This window comes from Neofelis nebulosa, chromosome 3 (genome assembly GCF_028018385.1).
Source record: "Neofelis nebulosa isolate mNeoNeb1 chromosome 3, mNeoNeb1.pri, whole genome shotgun sequence".
Classification (NCBI taxonomy): Eukaryota; Metazoa; Chordata; class Mammalia; order Carnivora; family Felidae; genus Neofelis; species Neofelis nebulosa.
The window spans coordinates 70,344,509-70,369,212 of NC_080784.1; the positions used below are offsets into that span (position 1 = coordinate 70,344,509).

The 24,704-nt window shown below is 40.7% G+C and overlaps 1 protein-coding gene across 5 annotated transcripts in view; it reads left to right on the forward strand.

Moving 5' to 3' along the window:
• Nucleotides 1-24,704, forward strand: part of SPMIP2 (sperm microtubule inner protein 2) — a 99,174-nt gene that overhangs the window by 66,605 nt on the left and 7,865 nt on the right. For 3 of the 5 annotated variants that reach the window (XM_058721025.1, XM_058721027.1, XM_058721028.1), the window contains exon 4: nt 17,351-17,537. In XM_058721025.1, coding sequence (XP_058577008.1) covers nt 17,351-17,537 — 187 coding nt within the window. Of the gene's footprint in view, nt 1-17,350; nt 17,538-18,254; nt 18,622-24,704 lie in introns of those variants that run through there. The other 2 variants (XM_058721026.1, XM_058721029.1) reach the window with 2 other exon arrangements.

Below are 24,704 nucleotides of genomic sequence, written 5' to 3' on the forward strand. Positions count from 1 at the left end.
CTGTCCTCGAGAACCAATGAAAGTAGTGGGAATGAGATACGAGAAGGAGTCTTGAGGAAACAAGGAAGGTCTAGGACAGCTGTTGAAGACATTCACTAAGGACAACTAAAAAGCTTGCTGTCTTGTAGAGTAGTAAATTCTCATCTGAGGTTGGAGACTACATGTTTTCATCAGCAAGGATATCCAGTGTCCCATATCCACCTTGACATAGGAGCCAAGAAAAACTGGAGTCAGGGAAACTGCCCACATTTTGGAAAAGGAAAATTATATCTGTACCTCATAACATACAATAAGATAAATTCCAGAGGGACTAAACAATTAACCACTTTAAAAGTGAAATGTTATAGAATAAAATATACAGGAACATTCATATTATGTTTACATAGTCTGAGGGTACAGAGATGTCAGGCTGTAGCATTACGCCGCAGTCGAGAGTTTAAGAGTGTACTCTTGGGGTGCCTGGGTGGCTCAGTCGGTTAAGCATCCGACTTCAGCTCAGGTCATGATCTCACAGTCTGTGAGTTCAAGCTCCGCGTCAGGCTCTGTGCTGACAGCTCAGAGCCTGGAGCTTGCTTCAGATTCTGTGTCTCCCTCTCTCTCTGCCTCTCCCCTGCTCATGCTCTGTCTCTGTCTCAAAAATAAATAAAAACTTAAAAAAAAAAAAAAAAGAATGTACTCTTCATCACTTTACCTCCAAATGTTGCTTCATACTTACAATAGGACCCTTAGGAGCATCTTGGGTTTATACCAAATAATTTGAATTCAATTTTCAATAGTATCACCCCTGTTCCTTATTCCATCCAAACCGTGGACAACTATAGTGCCAAGTAAATAAGACAATTCCTGCCCTCAAAAAATTATCATATAGGGCGAAGAGACCCATAAACAGATAACTATACTAGAGTATATTAGGATGCAGTGCTAGAATATTGAGTCAGTCAAGATTTATTGATTACATATTTGTGCCTGACTAGGTCTGGTACTGTGTTTATACACTTAACAAAGTGAAACAACAAAGTGCAAAATAGGGAGTATTTTAGAGGGTGCAACAAAAACACGTATCTGGGATACGAAACTTTGAGGGAGGATCAGGAAGGCTCCCTAAGGTCCCCTGAGCTGGAAGGATGTGTAGGAGTTAGCTTCTAGAACTGCTGTTTTAAGATTCCAAGATGCTATCTCTTTAGAGATGTGGAGATCATGGTCAGATACATGACCTCAGATGTTCAGATACATGTTCAGATACATCATGTTCAGGCACATCACCTTCACATGTTCAGATACATCACCTTGAAGCACATTCCCACATATTTGACAAAAACTTTGCACTTCTGGCCTCCATAGCAATGTGTAAAGATGGTAGGGTTTTTACAGAATGCTGTAGCTTGCTTTCTGCCTAGCAGCCTAAAGGCTAACTCATTAAAATTCACAGATGAATTACATGGTGGGCGGCAGAACAAATGTTTTCTACCCTGAGCCCAGCTAAGGCCTTCAAGACAGTTTCTCCCTGAATCTAAGCCACTCTTTGCAGCTGCTCAGTAGGACATGATTCAGGCTTCACCTCCTCCTCCAAATCTATCAAGACACAACCCGACCCTGGATTTTTTTTGCTTTTTGTTTTTTTGTTTTTATTTTTTGGTTGTTAGCTGCATATGGTAACAAGAAAGAATAGGAAAACGATACTGGTTCCACACTTGGGTTGACTTTGGAACCATGTACATATCTTACAGGTAAGATATGTGTGTTACCTTATATCTTCCCTTTAATTTATAAAATAATTTAAATATAAAATTAAAAAAAAACCTGGATGTGTACCCAGTTGATGGTTTAGCCTACAGAGAGGAAATATTCCAAGGGACTTTAAAGAGTAGTAGTTTGAGTACAGTCTCTGGTGGGGTATGTTCTAAGAACAAAAAGAACTTCCATAAGCTTGGGAGAAGTGTTGGCTGTGTTACTCTGACTGCTGTGGGATAAAGCAAATGAGCAAGAATGTGATATTCTTATTCAATCATTACTGGGTTGGTTAATTGCCGGGATTCCTGAAGTGGCAGAAAGGAAATACAGATGTTAAGATAAAAGAGCTAAAAATCAAACTCAGAATCGGATTGGGAGCTATATATGTGCACATATGTTTGACTGTACATGTTTCTATATATTTTTTCATGGCTCAATTTGCTATGAAGGCCTAGACATAGGAACCAACTCAGTAGCTGTGAGCTCTCCTACTACCCAGATTCTACTCTTCATTTATTTATTTACTAACTTTTAAGTAAGATCCACACCTAACGTAGGGCTTGAACTCCTAACACGAAGATCAAGAGTCGCATGCTCTACCGACTGAGCCAGCAAGGTGTCCCCAGATTCTACTCTTCAGATACTTCTTCCACTAAAAGGAACTGGGGATTTTGGAGGAATGGTTGACTCTGGATCTGGAGAAGGAAATGGAAAACATAGGCATGGTACATCACGCCATACCAGATGAGGAAGCTATCCAAAACTGCTACAGTCCTGTCTAAGGGACCTAGGAGCCAAACTTGAAGAGGATCCCATCAGCCAAAAATAGGACAACTTTGAGTAAAGGGTAGTAACCACAGTGGATTAATAGATATTATACATACATATACATATACATGAACATTTATGAGTTTATAATGGCTACTTTAAAAACTACAACAGGGGCACCTGGATGACTCAGTAGGTTAAGCATCTGACCCCTGAATTTGGCTCAGGTCATAATCTCAGTTTGTGGGACTGAGCCCCGCGTCACACTCTGCTCACAACACAGAGCCCGCTTGGGATTCTCTCTGTCGCTCTTTCTCTGTCCCTCTCCCCATTGAAAACATTTTTTTTTCAAAGTTTATTTATTTGTTTGGAGAGAAAGAGAAAAATAATATGAGCAGGGGAGGGGCAGAGAGAGAGGGAGACACAGAATCCGAAGCAGGCTCCAGGCTCTGAGCTGTCAGCACGGAGCCCGACGTGGGTCTCAAACTCACAAGCCATGAGATTATGACCTAAGCCAAAGTCGGATGCTCAACCGACCGAGCCATCCAGGAGGGCCCCACCCGCCCAAATTTTTTTAAAAACATACAACAAACTGGTCATATTGGAGGATTCCAATAAATCAACTTATTATTTTAAAAATGGGTGAATAAAAGGAAATAATCAAATATTAATTTTGACTTTCTAATATTCACTGTACCACTGCAAACCAAATAGAAGTTGAGATAACTTTTTAATAAGCAATATAATCTAGCTAATAAAGAAGGAACAACAGAATTAGGACATCACATCTTTGAGAACTGTAATAAATTAATGAATCTAGGCACTGATTATCAATGGCTACCAAAATCACAAAAGAGAAACAGTCAGATATTATGTACCTCTTGATGGAAATACCACCACCTAGAAAGTTATTGTGGGCTGAACTGCCCCCCCCCTGAACAAATTCATGTGTTGAAGTCCTAACCCCTAGTACCTCAAAATGTGACTATATTTGGCGATGCGGCCTTCAAAGAGGGACTATTTATTTATTTTATTTATTTAATTTATTTTTTAATGTTTATTTTTTATTTTCAGAGTGGGAGAGAGAGAGAACGTGAGCATGAGTGGGGGAGGGGCAGAGAGAGAAGAAAAGAGAGAATTCCAATCAGGCTTCATGCTGTCAGCACAGAGCTCAACACAGGGCTCAATCCCACCAACTGTGAGATTATGACCTGAGCCAAAATCAAGAGTTGGAAGCTTAACTGACTGAGCCACCCAGGCATCCCTCAAAGAGATATGTAAATTAAAATAAGGCCATCAGTTAGTCCCTAATCTAATATGACAGGTGTCCTTATAAGAGGAGATTTGAACACATACACACACACACACACACACACACACACACACACACACGTGCAGGGAAGATCACGTGAAGACACAGGGAGGTGATAACCACCAAGTCAAGGAGAGAGGCCTTAGAAGAAACCAACTCTGCCAACACCATGATCTTGGACTTCTAGCCTCCAGAATAGTGAGAAAATATATTTCTATTGTTTTAGACACCCAGTCTGTGGTACTTTGTTATAGAAGCTTTAGCAAATTAATACAGCAGTCTTGCCCCCAAAACCCAACGTGACTTAGATCAAACCTCTAAATCCAACTAACAATGTACAGGAAATAAGCTGGCAACAGAAAATGTTAAATGACATCATGGAGATGTCAGAAGAATGTATTGTGGGAAGTTTTATAGGACATGTGGCCCAGTCTCTTCAACAAATAAATAGCAAGAAAGAGAAGAGAAGAGATAGGAGAGGTGGGGGGAGGTATAGAAGGAGAAGGAGAAAAGAGATGAAATAGAACCTACGAATTAAGAGAAACTCAAAAGATTTATCAACCAACTGAAGGTGTCAAACTTATTTGGATTCTGTTAAAAACATACAAACAGAAGGAACTAAAATTTTGAATGCCGACTATACAGTGAAATTGTTAAAAAATTTTTTAAGTTTCTTTTTTTTTTTTTTAACTTATTCATTTTTAAGAGAGTGAGAGACAGAGTGTGAGTAGGGGAGGGGCAGAGAGAGAGGGAGACACAGAATCTGAAACAGGCTCCAGGCTCCGAGCTGTCAGCACAGAGGCTGATGTGGGGCTCGAACTCACGAGCCACGGATGCTTAACCGACTGAGCTACCCAGGCGCCCCAAGAAAAAGAGTTTTTAAATTGTTTAGAGTCATACCAGAAAGATATGATATCTTAGAGGGGCGAGATTAGTAAGTAGGATAGAAAGGAAATAAGACTGGCTACAAATTAAAGTGTTTTAAGTTGGGTGATGGGTACCTAGGGATCTTTAAACTAATTTGTCTCTTCTTATGTGTATAATATTGAAATCTCCAAAGTGACTAAAATGAAATTGTATGAATTTTATCCTTAGTTAATGAAGGTCAAGATTCACCATCTGGATAGATAAACTTGTCCAAAACTAAATTGAGTCAATACTGTTACAGTCTTCCAGCTAACCTTCACTTGGATGGCTGTCAAGCAGCTGAAATAAACGTTGCTCTCCTTCCTTTGCCTTTTGGTTCTCTGATACTCACACAAATAAGTAAGTGGTGCCCAGGAAGCACCAGCATGAAGAGAAGCCCCGGACTTGATAATCTCAGAAGTCCTTAGCTGCTGAAATTGGCAGAACTTCCTGAGTGTCGTATATAAAATCTCTCATTTCTCTAGCAACACTAGGAATTATATTCCACATTCCTAAAATGTCAATTCCTAGTCAATCCAATATGCTGCCATTTCTGGTAAGATGTGGGACAGCTGCCTCTGAGTCTATGTGCTGGAGAGACAGTCACTTCATATAAATCATTTTAAAATACTGAATGAGAGTCAATGAACACCTCTGTGTACTTCTTCACCGTGGACACACTCTCGGCAACAGGAGCCTTGTGGAGTAAGCTATTCCACAAAGGAAGACAACGTGTTTGATTTCGATTGCATAACCCGTGGAACTGGAAGCCCAGCTGGCACCCAGAAGGGCAACCAGCAACGTGCTGGTGACATCACTGTGGCAAGGACAGCATTTTTCACATTCTGGAGCTCGGAGAAGACAATCTGGCAAAGTAATGAAAAAGTGTTCACTTAGGGTAATGTGAAATCTTTCTTGTTTAAATTAATTCTTTACTTCAACATAGTGGTAGAATATTTAACAAGCCTTTTGAATAAAGTGGTTTCACTTCCTATGAAGTAACACAATAAATCAAACCAAAACAATCACAATCCGAGGTCTGAAGCATATGGTGTGTGTAATTTTACAGAATTGCACAAGCCTTTGATGCTTTCCTTCTAGAAGAAAGTCTGAGAGTGGGCTTTTTCTACTTAAAAGAAAAATATTCTTACCGTTCGCGATCTCTTTCTTTTAAAAATAGCTTTTAAGCGATATTCTTATGTTTGAAATATGCTGGCAGTTTGGGAAGACTTCTCTTGTGTTTTCCCAAACACTTCTTTGGGAAGCAATTTCTTTTCTATCCTTGAGGCAGTATATGTTTCATACTAATGTGAATTACACACTTCTGTTTATACATTTAAATAATCCTATCCACTTTTGCAAAACAGTTTGTGCTCATAGATACGGAGACCTGTTTAATAAATTTGTTTTTGAATTGCTAATGACATAGAACTGGTCATAGGCATTTTTGCTCTTTGGGGAAGAAGGGCACTATTAACCAAGAATAAAAGATTCAAACAAACATAAAAGCTTATCTTCTACATTTCATCATGAATGATGAACTTCATCACGAAGTGTATTGTAGTCAAATAACTTCTTAGTAATCATTCCACTCATCCAGGTACAGCAGTAAATAAGCAATTGTTTATTCATATACTAATGTCTTTGCCCTTTTGCCATGTGTCCATTTTACATGGACTGCCAGCTTTCTCTACAGTCTCCCAGAGGACCTGCTACACTACCAAACACAGACCAGGTGTTTGGTCAATAAACTCTAGCTAAGAAAACTAATAGCTAATAAGTTCTAGTTGTCTACTTGTCTAAAGACAGAATCAGCATATAGATAGCTCTGGATCTTTGATGCTATAAATTATTCCAAATTGTCCTAATCATTCAACTGAATATTACTTTGAACATGTATCTTAAATAGGTTAAGTTACAACTCAGAGGTGGCACATCAATTTTCCTAGTTTCCTGAAGACAGAACATTAAACAAGTAAGCATGACATATGCCTTCCAGATAAATCTCTATAAGCTCCTTTGAATAGGAATTACTAAAAATTAGCTTCTTTTATAAGCCTCTTTTTCTTTCCACTCAGTAGGAATCTCCTGGGCAACAATGAACCTCGGATAAATTCTATTGACGTTAAAATTTTCTCCATGAATAATTGCTGAATATAATTGCACACTCATTTTGTTTGTCCAAATATGAAATATCCAGAAAATATGTTTTTAATAATCTCTATGACAGCTGTTGATCTAGGATCAAGGAAGTGTTATCCCAGAGGATTAAGTTTACGTCTTTTGAAAACAAGACACAGCATCATCCTGCATGATTCTATAGGGGCAGGGAAAGAAGATCAATGTATAAGCGATAAGGTTGGACTTAACTAAACTGACTCGCAGCACCCCAATTTCCTCAGTTCTTCCTCAAGATATATTCTCTCTAGAAGGGCCAGGTAATAATGCTTTATAGTACCTCTCCCCGACTGGGTGAACTGGAAGCCTGGTCTCTGCTTGTGGAATAAAAGGAAACAGCAAGGCAGAGTCTAAGGGAGTATTTTCTCAGGCAGCTGGTGTCTGAAATCATACGACATATGTGACTGCCTATGTCAGCAGGAACACCCACTCCATCTATGTAGAAGGCCAATTCATAAAAGGAAAAAATACAATTAAAAACATCTTTAAAGCCCTAATGGTAATTCCTTGGCAGATTCTGACTTTAGGTGGAGACTACACCATAAATTCAGAAAGATCTTTAAAAAAACAGGGGTCTTATTTTCTTGCAAATGTTCCAAAGAGAAAATAACAGAGAGAGACAAGGCCTGTTCTCCCAGAAAGCATAGATCCTGCCAAATGATTTCTAAATGTGTTTCTCAAAAATTTCCATGTGCCATCCACGGCTGTTGAGTACTTCTGGAAATGGAAAGAGCAGAAATCAATGACCCTGTGAGAAAGCAAACATTTAAGGGAACTAGCCTGCTGAGAAAATAGGTAGTCACGCTTTTCACAGGCCAGATATACAGTTACATCATTTTATGATGTTGCAGGGAAAATGCTGAGGCCCTAAGGGGAAGTTTCCATATATTTCGCTCTTTGAAACTCAAGTGAATAACTTTCTGGGTCTATATTAGACAACCAGACTGACTCACTGGAACCTAAACAGTTAGTAATTTGTTTCTTTAACTGTGGAATCCAGAAGACCATAATTTTACCACTTATTAGAACTATTTTTAGCCAACCAGAGGGAATCCAAAAGATGTCCAAATAGTGGAAAAAGCTTTGCTCTTGGGAAAGACTGATGCTGGGTGGTCAATCTCCAGAATAAGCAGCTACTTTGATCAGTTTACGTAAACATATTAATTCAAGCTGGTTATTTCGCCAACATACTGAGAGTTCACTGAATCGTTGGGTCATGAATCAAAGAGGCTGCCCGGAGTTTCCTATGGGTCCAACTCTAGTTATAAAAAAGGCGGGAACCCCAAAGACTGAGCAGAGCACCACCCCTAGCAGAGCCCTGTTCTCAGCTATCCAGAGTGTTTTCTCTGGCAGAAGTGTCTAAATGAAAGTTGTTTGTCCCATCAGTTTTAGACAGTTACATAAGCGAGGCCCAGCCAGTCATTTCCTAACTTAGCACTGAAATCTATTTTATCTTCTCAGCCCATTTCTCCGCTGTCCAGGCAGCTAGGAAAATTTTGGTCATTTCCCAAGTAACCAACAATTTTTAAGGAAAACTCAGACATGTGTTATTATAAAAATAATACATGTTCACGGCTTTTAAAATTCAAACAGCAAAAGAGAGAGTATGAATTTAAAATCAATTCCACCTCATTCCAAACCCTCCATCACGGACCGTCACAGACCCTCCCGCTGGAGGTAACTACAAAGCTATTTCTTTGTATCTTTATACAAGTGAACAAAATGGACCAAAAACATGTTCTAGGTCAGGAACTCTGCTAGACATTGGAAACACACAAGAGTAAGAAACAGTTCCTTCCTTTTACTTGCAGATTTACTGAGAGTGAGAGTCACCATGACGACACCAGTATAATAGGTCTACCACGTAGTATGGGGAACAAAGTAGGTCATGACTGTGGCCCACTGTGGAAGGTCAGGCCTTGTAGAAGACGGAACACGAGCTACATTATGAAGGCGTGGGAAATAAAAAGGAGAACGTGGAAGGGAGCTAGGAAAGGAACCTCAGCCACAAGGAATTGCATAAACAAAGGCATGATGTGTTGAGGTGTGGCTAAAACGGGGTACTGGTTCAGGGGTGCGGTGGGAGGCAAGACTGGAACCGCAGGACAGGGGCCAGATTGTGTACCGTTTCAAATGCCATAACCAAAGGTTTTGCGCTTAATTCTGGAGGCAACAAACTGTTGTTTTTATGTTTTCAAGTAAGAAAGTGTTATAATCAAATCTGTGTGTTAGAAAGAATACCTGGCACATAATGAGCGTAGAAAACTGTTTGCTGAATGGATGGAGTGGAGAAAGGGGAGGCCGAAGGAAGGAAGACTGGTGATATTGTAATCATCACAATGAAGGGAGCCGGAATTATAGAGGTGGGCATGGCGAGATGGTTTAGAGAAAGACTCAGTGGGACTTGGCAACCAATTAAATGTGGAGGAACGGAGGAGATGTAAAAGTTGAAGGCGATTCTGATTGTCTCTTTTGGGTGGCTGTGTATATGGTTATGTCATTGCTCAAAATAGGGAATATGGGAAGGAGAGGGTATTTGAGGGAGGAGCAGAGGTAGGGAGATGGGGAAATGAGGTGAGAGGCAATAAATGGCCAACACTTTATTGAATTTCTACCATGGGTCAGATACTGTTTTAAGTGCTTTATAAACATTAACTCATGAAACTCTCATGAAGAGTAGTATTATAATATTACCCCCATTTTACAGATGAGATTGCATAAGCTTAGAATCCAACAGCTGAGTTCACGTCCCAGCTCTACTGCTTTTTAACTGTTTGATCTTGGATAAACTGCTGAGTCAATGTAACCTCAGCTGTAAAAAGCAGAAAATTATATCTACCATATGGGATTCTTATGAAAATTAGAGGTAATACATATCAAGCAACTAGCATAGTTCCTGGAAGCTCATATATCTTAATGAATGCTAGAAATTATTACTAGTTATGAGATATCCTGGTACTATGATCAGTAAGAATCTTGGAATTTGTGTTTAAATTACAGAGGTGAAAGTAGAAATTTTTGACATCAGTATTTTGATGTGGGTTGGATCACTGGATGTAAATGCTGTTTCCTGGTTTGGAGATGGGTGGTAGCATACCAAGAGATGAGAATCAAGGATGGAATTCTGGGGGATACCAATGATAAAGAAGCAAAAAGAATAAGAGATTCTTCTAAAAGAATGTAGATGAAGTAATATAAGGAGAGGAGAGACATAAAGAGAAGAACTTTGGAAGCCCAAGTGGAAAAGAGGGAGGAGGGCAATGTCAACAACTGCAAAAGCTTCTGGGAAATCATACTAGAAAGTCTGAGAAGAGATGGTTTGATCTGGCAGATGGGAAGGAGGCTGCTGTTGGCTGAGGTAAGAATCATCACAATGAAGTAATGGCAACAGAAAGCAGAAGGCAGAATATGGAGGAGGTGCAAATGAAGAAGTGGAAACAGAAGACACAGACAATTTCTCCTTAAACAGTGAGCCTCCATGACACTTTAAAATAATTCTGTTTGGGAAGCACTTCAGGCATAGTGCATTAAGGACCTCCAAAAATATACTCTTCCAAAAAGAAATAAGAGCACTGGGCAAAAATTGTCAAAATTACTTTTTTTAAAAAACATTGGAAGCTAATAAACAAATACTTCCAATGATCCATGGAGTATTTATTTAAGAAAAAAATCACTGTGTCTCAGAAAGAACAATGATCTTTGGGTATTTTTAAAATTTTTTAACGTTTATTTTTTGAGACAGAGAGAGTGCGAGAGAGAGAGCAAGAGACAGAGCGTAAGTGGGGGAGGGGCAGAGAGAGAGGGAGACACAGCATCCCAAGCAGGCTCCAGGCTCTGAGCTGTCAGCACAGAGCCCTATGGGGGCTCGAACTTACAGGCCGCAAGATTATGACCTGAGCCCAAGTCAGACGCTTAACCGACTGAGACGCCCAGGTGCCCTGATCTTTGGGTATTTTAAATCTAAACTGCTCTATAGACAAACCAAGAAACGGACTCTTAACTATAGAGAACAAGCTGATGGTTACCAGAGGAAGGTGAGTGGGGGGATGGGTGAAATAGGTGATGGGGATTAAAGAGCATACTTATGATGAGCACCGAGTAATGTATAGAATTGTTGAATCACTATATTGTACACCTGAAAATAATATAAAACTGTATGTTAACTATACTTGAATTAAAATTAAAAACTTAATAAAGAAATTAAAAACAAAATAAATCTCTCTATTCCCATTCTCCCTTCTCAGCTCCATGGTGGCCTTGAAAAAACCAATAGCTTCACAACCATGGTAGCTATGAAAACTAGAAGCCTACCAGTCACTGGAGGGGAAACATGGGTTTGAAGCTCCTTGAAAAAAACTCATGCTCAGAGAAATGTCATATTTGATCCATCTTGAAAATCCCTGGAAAAGCTCCATTCTCAGGGCTTGTCGTTATTTGACCTGACTGTGTGAAGCAGCTGTGTCTCATGGGCATTCATCAAAAACCATTAGCAGCAGCTGTTTGATACCACAGCTGCCTGAGGGGACAACACCAGTGGGGCAAACAAGGAGAGGGCTACAAATATTAAAGTGAAAAACTGAGAAGTGAGATGTTCATAGGGGATTTTGAAAGGCTCCAACGTATGCCTAGAAATCTAGGAGGCTATGCACACGCGCGGTGCTGTGCACGTGCTGAGGAAAAACCCAAGAAGGTCCTAATCTCTCACCTTTGGCTAATCTTGAAGCTCTATGCAAGCAGGAAATGAAGGCTAAGGTGGAGTTGTCAGCTGTCTGCCAAAGCACTAAAGGCACGGTCTCTACACACACAATGGCCAGAAGACATATTGATTTGAGACATCTAAGGAAATTTCTATCCAATCAGTAGGTGATCACCGAGCTAACTGGGCAGGAAATTCAGGAGGCACACATGACAAAATTTAGACAATTAGTCCAGGAAAATCACTTAAACAACAAACAGCAACAACAAGTCCTAGGGAGGGGAAAGAAATCTCATGTGTAGAATTGGCATTATATTATTTGAAATGTGGATTTTTCAACAAAAAGGTAGGAGACAAACTTTGATGGTACAAAGTAGGGTGATAAAGGCTACAAGAGGGTACCCCAGAGTGGAGTGTTGAATCCCAAATGGGGTGAGGAGAACATGGACAAGGTGGGGATGGTGGTAGCAATGAGACATTGATACTGACAGGAGGACTGAGCAAATAGGTAAATACATAAAGAGAATGGGAATCGGGTCTCCCACCATAGGAGAAGTGAGTTACAAATATGTAAAGGGAGAAAATGAGAATAAACCCTCTAATGCACCCTGTGTAATGTTGTCTCAGAAGGTTGTGTGACGGTGATACCTCAACACTAAGAGGAATACCTAATACCCGGATCTTGGTTTCTAAGTATCATTCTCCATTAAAGGAAACCAGAGCTTCTTCAAGAAATAGATTGTTCCAGAGCTGGGGAAGGGATAGATGAACCTGGAACATCTTTTTTTGCTAAAAAAGTAAGGAAGTGCTCAAAGAATGATGGGAGCAGTCATAAGGACACAGAAGCCAGACTGAAAGAGTTCTCTCCAGCCAAATCTGGGACAACCTGAGCATGAAAATGAATGTTATGAATGGATTATAACCCAATGAATAAAATAGGAAATGATGAGTCCAAACTGATGTTAATTAATTGGACATTTGACACGGGATGAGCTTTTTACATAACTTCAAAGCTTTTTCTCACAAAATACTAAAAACAAAAGAGAAAAGTAATTTTACAAAAGAGAAGCATGACAGATACCACCTGAACCAAGTGACCTTAGTGAATCTTGCTAATAATAGGATGTGATACCATTGCCATTTTGTGTTATTCCTGCCCCAAAATGCATAGCCTGAATCTAGTCAAGAGAAAACATAAGATAAACCCAAACTGAGGAACATCTACAAAATAACTGGCCTGTGTTCTTCCAAAGTATCAAGGCTGTGTGAAAGTCATAGGAATATCAGGGAAGCGTTCCAGATTTAAGACTAAAGAGATGAGAAAACTAAATGCAATGTGTGGTTCTTAAATGGATCCGTTTGCAAAACGGACGTTATTGGGAAACTTGAATGGTGTCTGAGGATTGGGTAGTGGCAGTACAAACATGTTAATTTTCTGATTTCCTCTGATTCTCCTGCAGTTTCACTGGGGAATAATAATGGACACACATCACCGCATAAGTTTAAGATGTAGAGCATGATAGTTAGATTCGCATATACTTTGAAATGATCACCAAGCAGGTTTAGGTAAAATCCAGCATCTCATGTAGATGCAAAAAAGAGAAAAACAAATTTCCTTGTGATGAGAACTCCTAGAATTTACTCTCTTAATAACTTTCCTATACACCACACAGTAGTGTTAAGCTATAGTCATCACGGTGCACATTACCTCCCTAGTGCTGCTACATCTTGTGACTAGAAGGTTACACCTTTGGACTACTTTCTTCTAATCTCCCCTCCCCAAACCCCACTCATGCCTCTGCCTCCATGTCTGATTTTCTTTTTTTTTCCTATGAGTTTGGTAGTTTTTGTTTTTAGATTCCACATATAAGTGAGATCACACGTTGTCTTTCTCTGTCTTGACTTATTTAATTTAGCATAATGCCTTCAAGGCCCACTCATGTTGTCACAAATGGTAGGATTTCCTCATTTTTTATGGCTGAAGCTTATTCCATTGTGTATGTATACCACAACTTCTTCATTCTTCCATCCACCGATGGACATTAAGGTTGTTTCCGTGTCTTGGCTATTGCAAGTAATGCTTCTATAAACATGGGACAGCAGTTATCTTTTTCAGTTAATGTTTTCATTTCCTTTGGATATCCTCCCAGACATAGAATAGCTGGGCCATATGGTAGTTCTATTTTTAATTTTTTGATGAACTTCCATACTCTTTTCCATAGTGGCTGTCCCAGTTGACGTTCCCACCAACAGAGCAAAAGGATTCCCTTTTCTCCACATCCACACCAACATTTTTTGTCTATTGTCTTTTTGATGATGACCATTCAAACAGGCGTGAGGTGATATCTCATTGTGGTTTTAACTTGCATTTCCCTAATGATTAATAATGTTTAGCATCTTCTTATGTGCCTGTTAGCCATTTGTATATCTTTGGAAAAACTGTCTATTCAGGTCCTTTGCCCATTTTGGGGGGGGGGGGTGTGCATTATTTGTTGTTGTTCTTTGTTAGTGAGTTGTATGAATTACATATTGTGGATATTGACACATTAGCAGATATATGGTCTCAAATAAATTTTCCCATTCTGTAGGTTGTCTTTTTACTCTGTTGATTGTTTCCTTTGTTGTGCAGAAGCTTTTTAGTTTAGTGTGGTCCCACTTGTTTATTTTTGCTTTTATCGCTTGTGCTGATTTCCTTCTGACATTGACAGTTACACTGAAATTATGTAGAATGTCCTTATTTGTAGGAATCAACACACTCAAGTATTTGGGAATGATGGATATCATGTCAATTATGTACTTCTAAATTGCTCAGGAAAAAAAAAAAGAGCTTTTTTACTGTGCTTCCATTTTTCTGCAAGCTTGAAATTATTTCAAAAAGAAATAAATCTGACCCTTAGGGGCCTACTTAATATAAGAACTAATAGTAAGATTGTTACACTAAGAATATTTGGTTTTATTTATTTTGGGGTCTCTGTGTTTGTATTGGCTGCTGTGTGTTTGTATACCATGGAATCATTGATGATGGCCTACCATTCATTCTCCAAACCCCTCTGGAGCCAAACCTTCTGCTCCTTGGCTTACCTCTTTTGACTTTTGTGGCTCGGTTGTTAAGTTCAATATAGTGCGTATAAATCTCCATAGTTGATGTGGCTATTGTTTTTATAAGCTCTTCAAAATCTTTGGATTACAACTTATTTTTAGCTTTCCATTGCTCCTGGGGATTCAAGATTCGGGGATGTACGATATTCTGAATTTGAAATAGAAGATTATAAAATATTTTAGCACTGAAATGAAGGCTGCTTGCATGCAAGGATTTTCCTTTTCTATTTGGTATAATTACTTCTAGAATACGTTATTTTTACTTAAAATTTTTCAAGATTTTATTTAAATTCCAGTTAGTTAACATAGAGTATAATACTAGTTTCAGGTTGTAATGTCTTATTTTTAATGAAAATGTGGCACATTTGCATGAAGTAGTTCTCCTATGAATCATTAATCAAGCTAATAGAAACTATAAACAATACCTGTTCATACATTCTACCCACTAGCGACTGCTAGTCCTTTAAACTTTCTTGAAATGATTCCCAGCTATTAATCTTGTTTCTAAATAACAAAACGCAGACAAACCAGACTGTAGGGATCCGCTTCTGCGTGCCCGCTGGTGGCAAGAGGGAGAAGGGGCTGGCAGGCACTTGGAGGGGAGTGGGCAGGAAAGAACCTCTGCAGTAACTCAGCTCTGATCTTCTCCCCCCTTCCTCATTACTTCGTCCACCACAGACTAGTTGAGTGTCAACTATGAGTCATTCCAAGTAATGAGCACTGGGGGTCCAATGATGAACGAGAAACATGCTGGGCTCTGGAAGGAGCGCTGAGTTCAGAGGGAGAGAGAGGGCTGCATAGACATTTAGGTATATTCTAATAGTTTCTACAAAAAAGTCAAATACAATGCACTATCAAAGGAGAAAAATGGCTGCCTGACAGGAATAAGAAAAGTCTTTACAGAAAAGGTGATGTTTAAAGTCTTGGCTGCAGTTTGTCAGGAGAGGAGGAGGGAGGGAATTACAGGCAAAAGGAGAAACTGAAGCACAAGGCTGAAAGTCTGAAAGCGTGACTTCTTCAGAGTTCCCAGAGGAAAGGGTGCATGCACAATGCAGCACTGTGTGGGTGTCTGAGAGGAGGGATGGGCTGAGCACAGACCAGAAAGGCCCATGTGGGCAGACCATTTAAAAAAAGAAAACAGACAAAAAACAAAGAGCAACAGCACACACCCCTGTGTGCTGTGCTAAAGAATTTGGACTTTATCCTGAAGGCTATGGGGGGTCAGTGGAGGGTTGCTGGAGAATGACATGGTCAGCTCCCTCTCTGTGCAGGGATCTGTGATTCTAGGGAGTGGAAGGGAGTGTCTGGCCCCTCCCCCCAACCCCTGCACTGGGACAATTGCTGGCTCTCTCCCTGCAGTTAGCTCCCTGCTCGAAGGATACCTCCCACTCTTCAGCCCACCCCCACAAAAACAGCATGCCTGGCATTTTCTATTCCTTATCTGGCTTTTGTCTTCATGATACTTCCTAAATATCTGACTTGCCTGTTTGTTGTCTGCCTCCCATACTGGCATATAAGCTCTATAATAATAACAGACACTTTGTTCTATTATTGCGGTCTCCCCAGCACCTCGTTCTGGTGCCGGGCATAGTAAATGCACCTATGTTCTTGAAAGAGTGAAGGGTAATACAAACCTGCCATTGATCTTGGTCCAAAGAACTTGGGAACCCATAAACCTCAGATTCTAGGAAAGGAAATTTGCTGTGGCCAGGAGGTTCTGAGTCCCCAGGCAGAGGAATGGTGGGGTAAGGGGCTCCAAGAGGCTCTCCAGAACAACAGGCTTCCAAATGAGATGGTAAATCCCATCCTAGGATCCTTTTTGCTTTTTCCCCAGAGGTGGCCTCTTTTTTTTTTTTTTCCAATGTTTATTTTTTATTTTTGTGAGGCAGGGGGAGGGGCAGAGAGAGAAGGAGACACAGAATCAGAAGCAGGTTCTAGGCTCTGAGCTGTCAGCACAGAGCCCAATGCAGGGCTTGAACTCACAGACTGTGAGATCATGACTTGAGCCAAAGTTGGATGCTTAACTGACTGAGCCATCCAGGCACCTCAGAGCTGGCCCTTTATAATGGGAAGGCAGGACTTAGATAGTATTCTAATTTAGGGATGTTGGAACCTAGACCAGGATTTCAATGGGGAAAGAGAATGAAGCGTAGATCTTTCCTCTAACAATACTGTCCAATGTCAGGCTCTGGAATCATGAAGTTAGGTTTTTTTCTGAATTCCCCTGAGATCTCAAGATAGAGAGACCATGTCCTACAGAACTCATAGGTCTCATGAGGTCTCAGCTTGAACATGCCTCCCTGAGCATCCTGTATGTACGGCTCTGAAGGACACGAGGAGCAGTCATGATACAGGGGTGAATTCATGAACAAGGTTCCTAGATAGGTATCTATCCTGGGAGGTGGTTTCCTGAGCCTCCAGCAGCTGGCTGGAGTGGCCTAGGCAGTGGCCTAGGCAGAGTCCAGAAACTTCTCAGAACGCTGGCTGATGGCTCAGGTCCTTAGCTTTGTCAAGCTACATGGCTAGAAATCCTCTCGAATCACAAGAGAAACAGACAAATCTTGAATCATAAGACAGACAAATCTCAATTCTCTGGAAACTAATGACCTTGTTTCTAGATCTTTCCAATTTGAGAACCAACCAATTTGTTCCTGTTTCAGGCAACCAAAACCTTATATTATGGATATGCAAGGAAGATTCAGTCGTGGTTCTATTGCCTGGCATATGGGTGATTATGAGAACACTGATCAAAGAAATTCCAAAGCGGCTGTCCTTGTCAGGCAGAGCACGGCAGAATTGCCAAGAGCTTCCAAACAACCGAAGCTGCCAAAGCGACCAAGAAAGGAGGTACGATCATTTGCTTTCCTGAACCATCATAGAAAACATCAAATTATTTCCACATGAATTAGAGAATGCTATTTAATAGTAATACTGATAAACAATCAGTTTTGTGGTTCCTTTTAACCCGTGAGAACATTTTGAAATTTATATGGGATTTCCACAGTAATGCCCATACTGTGGGTAGCTGGGTATTATTCCCATTTTATAGCTAAATAAAACAAGATATTGTAGATTTCAATCCTTACAAGTGCTTATTTAATATACGGGTGAACCTGGAGAAAATAGCCTTCTCCTTGGTTTGCAAAAGCTGAGAAAGCTCTCAGCGTATGAAATGGAGGTAAATCTGTAAGTCCTGTCAAGACTGTTGTAGACTGTTTTGTGATACTTCCTAAAAGAGTATACCAGTTCAAATTCAAGTTTTTTCCCATTACTATCTAGGAAATCTTGAGCAGGTTGCATAGTTTCTCTATGTGGGTTTTTTTGTAAGTGAAGTGGGGAATTAGTATTTGTACAGAATATTTGATAAGATTGTTCATAAGAATTAAGTAAAGAATGTGTAAGTATATACAAATGAATAATTATTTCCTAGGGTCCTTTTGCATAATTCCACAGCACAATGCATTTTATAGTAATCCAGTATTTCCATATTGAGTCTCATTTCCACAAAAGAAAAGAAATGGGATAGCTCTCATTAATCCAAAGATTCCTATTTCCTACATGAAGACAGACAGTCTCCTTGCTCCATCGAAGAATCTTGCCAACTCCCTAAGACGACTGCTTGCCCTCCGTCACCAGAGATCTGATTCATTAGCAATTAATTACATCTATTTGAAACATTCTGTGAAGGAGCCATGGAAGTCCTCCTTGGTAGATCCTGACCCCAGGGGCACTTTGTATTTAAAAAGGGAGCAGTTCAGCTGCTAACATTCCTCTGTGGTCTGATTTTTGGGCTGGTTCCAAATGAAATGATTTCTTGTAGTGTGTGTGGATGAAGGTTGGGTTAGTTACCTTTGGTCACTGAACTAATTTTGTGTAGGATTAGAGCAATCATGGATTAAACAATCCCAAATGTCTCCTTCTATCATTCACTAAATCCAATGGAGAGTTGCGCATTAAAACAAACAAACAAAAAAAAACGTGTTAAGACTTTTTATTTTGAAATGATTTCAAATTTACAGAAGAGTTGCAGGAATAGTACAAAGTGAACTCTGATATTCTTTATCGAGAACAGTCACTTGTTTATTTGCTTTAATGCTTTCTAAATGTGTGTGTGTGTATGTACATTTGTTTTTCCAAATCATGTGAGGTTAAGTTGCAGACATGATTCTTCCTTACCCCTAAACATTTCAGGGTATATTCCTAAGAACAAAGGTGGTCTCTCATATAACCACGGTACAATTCTAAGATTTAGGGAGTTTAACATTGATACAATGTAATTATCTATAATTCATAATCAAATTTTATTAATTGAGCCAATAATGTCTTTTGTAGTTTCTCCTCATCCAGGATCCAATCTAGAATTACATATTGCATTTAGTCCCCATGTCTCCTTCAATTTAGAACAGTTCCTCAGTCTTGGTCTTTTATAGCACTGACATTTTTGAAGAGTCTAGACCAGTTCTATAGAATATCTCTTAACTTAGGTTTATCTGACGGTTTCTCATGAATAGATTCTGGTTATGTGTTTTGGGCAGGAATCTCAGCTAAGTGACATCATGTCATTCTCAGTGCTTCACATCAAAGAGGCACCTGACGAGAGTTTAACTCATTGTTAGTAAGGTTAATTAATCACTTGGACACATCTTTTCCCTTCCAGAGATAAACAAAATACTATATCACCCCAAATAATCTTTCTTTTTATAAACTAGTCTTTCTTCTAAATTTCTAGATATACATTAGAAACTTGTTCCCTACGTCCAGTTTTTGGACCATCTCACAGGATTCTTGTAGATGATACTTCAACAAGTACTCAAGCCTGCCCCCCCCGCCCCCCCCCCCCCCCGTAACGTAAATCCTCTTCAGTGAAAATGACTTGAAGCAACTGTTCTTATATATTCAAAAGCCAATAATGAATATAACATGTGTCAAGCCTCTAACATAATGCTTTACACCAGCCACCAATGAGTGGTTACCACTGCTACACTTACCTGGGATGCCAGCACATTTTCCATTTTATGCTGCAAGAATCAAAACCATGTACTGAAAACAGCCTCAATGAAATAAATGTCAATGGTACTGGGGGGCTTTGAGGGAAATCCCTTTTCTCATGAAGATAGATGGTTGAAAATGGGATATTTTATATTCACATTCTTGAGTTTGGATCTTTATTTATAAATCTACATTTGGAGCTTAATTACAATGTTTCTAAAAGTACAATTTATGATATTTAACATTATGTATCATTCTTTATACATTTATCCAAAACAAAATGCTCTTTAAAAATGCTCTTACATAGTGGGCAAATTTCTACACTGTTTCTTCTACTGTATTTCCCCCCCGTTTTTTTTTTTTTTTTTTTTTTAATTTAAAGATCAATCTTCTAGTTTATGTTATTTTCCCTTCTTGATTTTTGGTTAACTTTTTTTTCACATAAGTAATAGCCACTTAAGTGTTGTCAATTTTACGTGTATATTACATGCACTTTTAGCACCATCCATTTCTATTTCATTTCTTTGCTTGCAAATGTTCTCATTACCCCCTTTCATTCCAATACATGGACATAATCTCAGTGATTGGTAAATTCTTTCCCTCATCTGTTCACTCACGTTGAATCCAAAGTCAATAATTCTCAAATTTTAATGTGCGTAGCAATCACTTAGGGACCGAATAAAGACACAGATTCTGATTCAGCCGGGCTGGGACAGGGCTTGGGGTCTGCATTTCTATGAACTTCTAGGCAATGCAGCTGTTGCTAGTCTGGGACCTTGAGCAGCAAGGTTTGAATTGCAGTTTGAGCTAGGAACTGGAGGGGCTTGGACCACAGGGGAAAGGGAGACAAGAAAGGACAGGCAGGGCAAAGGCAATGTTCGTGTAGTGCCTTTGGGGAAGTGCATGTGGTTCAAGATGGCTGGATAATAAATAGCACGCAGAGGGTATCTCGTGAAGTGGCTGGGGAAAAGGAACCAGCTGCGTTGTTTGAGTGCATGGTGCTAACAAGCTTGGATTCTGCTGGGCTTTCAAACAGAAGTAACAGTATTAAACTTTCATTTTTGGAGGGATTTAGACATCAGCCAGGAAGACTGATTACAACTGTTTGATATGGCAGAAAGAGGAGTTCCGAGGCATTTTGGGAAGTCAGTTGAGAAATGAAGAGGGATTGAAAGAAGGCAAAGAGAAAGGAGAAGAGGTGATGCGTCTGAGACACAAAGAAAGTAGGAGATTCAACAGTTCTCCCCATGGGAAGAGAAGGAGGCCAAAGAACATCGCAGAATTCATGAGGCGTGGGGGCAGGGTAGGGGGCAACACGCAGAGAATGAGTAGTTTGCAAAGAAGCCAGTGCCCTGTAAAACACTTAGTTGCCAACGGAAAAAGAAATTTGGGATAAAGAGGGGGCAGGAAGACCCAGAACAAAAATTTAACAAGGGAGAAACCATTTTTGTTTGCACTTTGACTACCGTCTGTAGATTGAGAACGTGCAGGTGAGAAAGGGGGACGGATGATAAATGCTGACTGAAGGTACTATGAAAGCTGAGCGAGATGCATGGCTCTAGGAATTAACACAGCACTGCAGGGGTTAATCCTTACAGGGAGGGGGTGTTTTTGCTGCCACTGTGAAGGAAGTGCTACCTCCTTCCTTGCCATCTCAGAGGGCTTTTTCTTTTCTTTTTTTGTTTATTTATTTATTTTGAGAGAGACAGAGACAGCGCAAGTGGGGGAGGGGCACAGAGAGAGAATCCCAAGCAGGCTCCACACTGTCAGCACAGAGCCGGACGCAGGGCTCGAACCCACAGAGAAGCCATGAGATCACCACCTGAGCCAAAACCAAGAGTCGGACCCTTATTAATCGCCTGAGCCACCCAGGTGCCCCTCAGAGGCTTATTTCTAACACACTTTCCCTATTCTCCCACATCTCCCTTGCCGCATATACCCAAAGACTATATAGGACTTGTATCTCAGCTTTTACAGGATAACTGCTGCCTGTACTGTTTACTGTGTTAAAGATCTTTGCTTCAAAGCCTGCTTCTTATAATCTGGCATGACAATATTCTGACCACCCAACTGCTTTTTGCGGGGGGGGGGGGTGTGTGTGGTCATAATATATATCATCCTACTTATATCTGAAGTACCTGTATCAGCCAAGGTTCTTCTGAGACATAGAGCCACAAAGATGGACAGATAGACAGACTGATTTTAAGGAATTAGGAATTCGCTCACAGGATTGTGGAGGCTGGCAGATCCAAAATGGGCAGGGTAGGCCAACAAGGCTGGAGACTAGGCAAGAGTGACGTTGCAGCTCAGGTCCAAAGGCAGTCTGGAGGCAGAATTTCCTCTTCATTGGGGACTTCAATCTCTTAAATCCTTCAACTGACTGGATGACGCCCACCCAACGTGATGGTGGGTAATCTGCTTTACTGAAAATCTATTCATATAAAAGTTAATCTCTTCAGAGCGCTAGCCTCAGCCCCTCCCCCCACTCCACCCCCAGCTCTGGCCCAAGGCAGGAGAACTGAGGCTGGGGCGTGGGATGCAGTCTGTGGTAGGGGAGCTTTGGGATGAGAGCAGTCTGCATGCTCGAGGCCCCCTTCTGTGAGAGGAGCTTCAGTACTGGCCACCAGGCAGGGCCTGGCTGGGGCGGGGAGCGAACTGCAGCAGGAGCGGGAACCTCTGTGACTGTGCTTGGGTCTCTGTCCGACCCACCTCCCCTCCTGTCTCGCCTGAGACCCTCCCCCTTTCCCTGGCTTTACCTGGTGGGCGTATATTTCTTTCCTCATTGGTTCTCCCCAAAGCCTGTAGTTAGCTGTGAGGACTGAGACTAGCACAACGTGCCCCAACCTAATGGGCTCTTCAGGTCTGTCCCCTCTGTGGGGAAAGAACCCTGCTCGCACAGCAGCCCAGCCAGGTGTGCTGCCCTGTAGTTGTTAGTATCCATCTGGATCCTCAGGATCCTAGAGCAGGTTGAACCTATTATCACCCTCATTTCACAGCTGTGATCATCGAGGCCAGAGAGGTTGAGAAACTTGTCCAGTGTCACATAGCTAGTAGGCAGCCGAGTCAGGATCTGAACCCAGACAGCCAACCTTCACCCTGTCCAAAGACACCACCTGCATCTGGAGCACGGGCCATGCTAACTGAAGGAGTCTACAAGAAGGAAGCTGTAAGAAGACAACGTGGACCTTGGAAGGGAGAAGGGCTGCTGATCAGACACACGGGTCTGCAAGTGCGAAGCCTGTAACCGAGGGTTTTGCTAGAGGCAGATGACATCTGCGGCCTCGTCCCCGCCCCACCCTGCCTCACTCTGGGCTCTGTGACTCACTTGTTAGCAGGACTCTTGTTACTTTCCTGATTGGTAGCTCCAAGGCCCTCTGCGGAAATGCCCTGCGGGAAGTCAGCCCTCAAGTAGCAAACACTTAGGGAGAAACAGCAATTTTGTCAGTCACCTCCCTGAACCTTCATCTCCTTGCTGAAAACCAGGTCCTACCTAATACAACCCAAAGTGGGACATGTTTTAAGCAACCTCCCCCTCCCACCCCCTCTGGAGGCATTCCCCTCTGCCTCCCAACCTGGTTTCCAGATTCTCAGGTAGCTGGCACGGCCTGATCCCTGATCGATAGGTTATTATAGGTGCTCAGTCTGTAATGCAGAACCGCCCCCCCCCCCACCCCGCCCCTTTGGCCACCAGGAAGATCTCCCTTGGACTGCTTTTTCCACTTTGACCAGCACCTAGCACTGAAATATTTGTTGAATGGATGAGTGAATTGATAAGGATTAAAGAATATATCAACCAAGCTTAGAAAATAAATCTCAATCTCATCTAAAAAGATACCTTCACAGAAACTTCCACACTGGTGTTTGACCCTAATATCTGGATATCATGGCCTAACCCAAGCTGACACATAAAATTAACTGTCACAGTACCCATCTCATCCAGGTGTGGGGATTTTCTATAACGCACCTGACAGAACAGTCTAGGCACCAGGGAACTGAGAAGCAAGGCGGCATGTATGTATGTATGTGCTTAAGTTCTTTACCAATGGCATGATTTTAAAGTTGCTTGAGGGAGTAGGGAAACACTTTTGAAATTTTCATTTAATCAATAAGGGAGTTTGAGATACCTAATGTTAGTTCTCCCTATGGTCTTTAAGATGACATGATTCACTATGGTATTATGTATGTTACAAAAATTATACATAAAAGCATTTTCTTTTTCTGAGACTTTATATATATATATATATATATGAATGACCTCATCTTTTACATAGCAAATATTATATAATGCCCTTTACTTTCCTAAAATAAATCCTATAGAATATAACCTACTTCCACACATAATTTATAACACACCAATATAATGCCCTAGATGTACTATTTAAAAAGTAACCTATTAAAATATATTTTAATACATAGACATTGAAACACTAGATTAGAACAGGAAATGTAACGGAGCAGGCAGATCTTACATCTATATGCCGTCTGCAGGAATGCTACAATTACAAAGGAAGACGGATGCAGATGTACAAATGACTCAAATTCATGAATACAGTAGCGGTTGGTAAGGTTGTTTTCCAAATTTATGTTAATTCTTGTAAAAATTCTGAATCTTACAAAGTAAAGTCTTCCCTCGATTTACACAATAGTGGCATTCCTGGAAAATTCAGCATATATTAAAATCATGTGAGAAACACATTGTGCTTTTATGTAAAGCAGAATTAAATTCTTAGCCTAGATAATTATAAACAGGTTTTTCACCCACAGGACTGTCCGGCAGAACATTTATAAAAGTCATGCAGGAGGTGGGACAATCTCTCATTCCGTGGGGTGTCCCGTACATTACATGACCTTTCTCTTACCATCCTCGGCCCCCATGCACTATGTGCCAGTAACTGTCACCCACCATTATGCTAACCAAAAATGTCCCTACATTTCCCAAACACCCCTGTTGAAAATCACTGACATATATTACCAACTTGTTTCAGCATGAACTAATGGAAATGAGACCTCTAGGTTTTTAAGTTC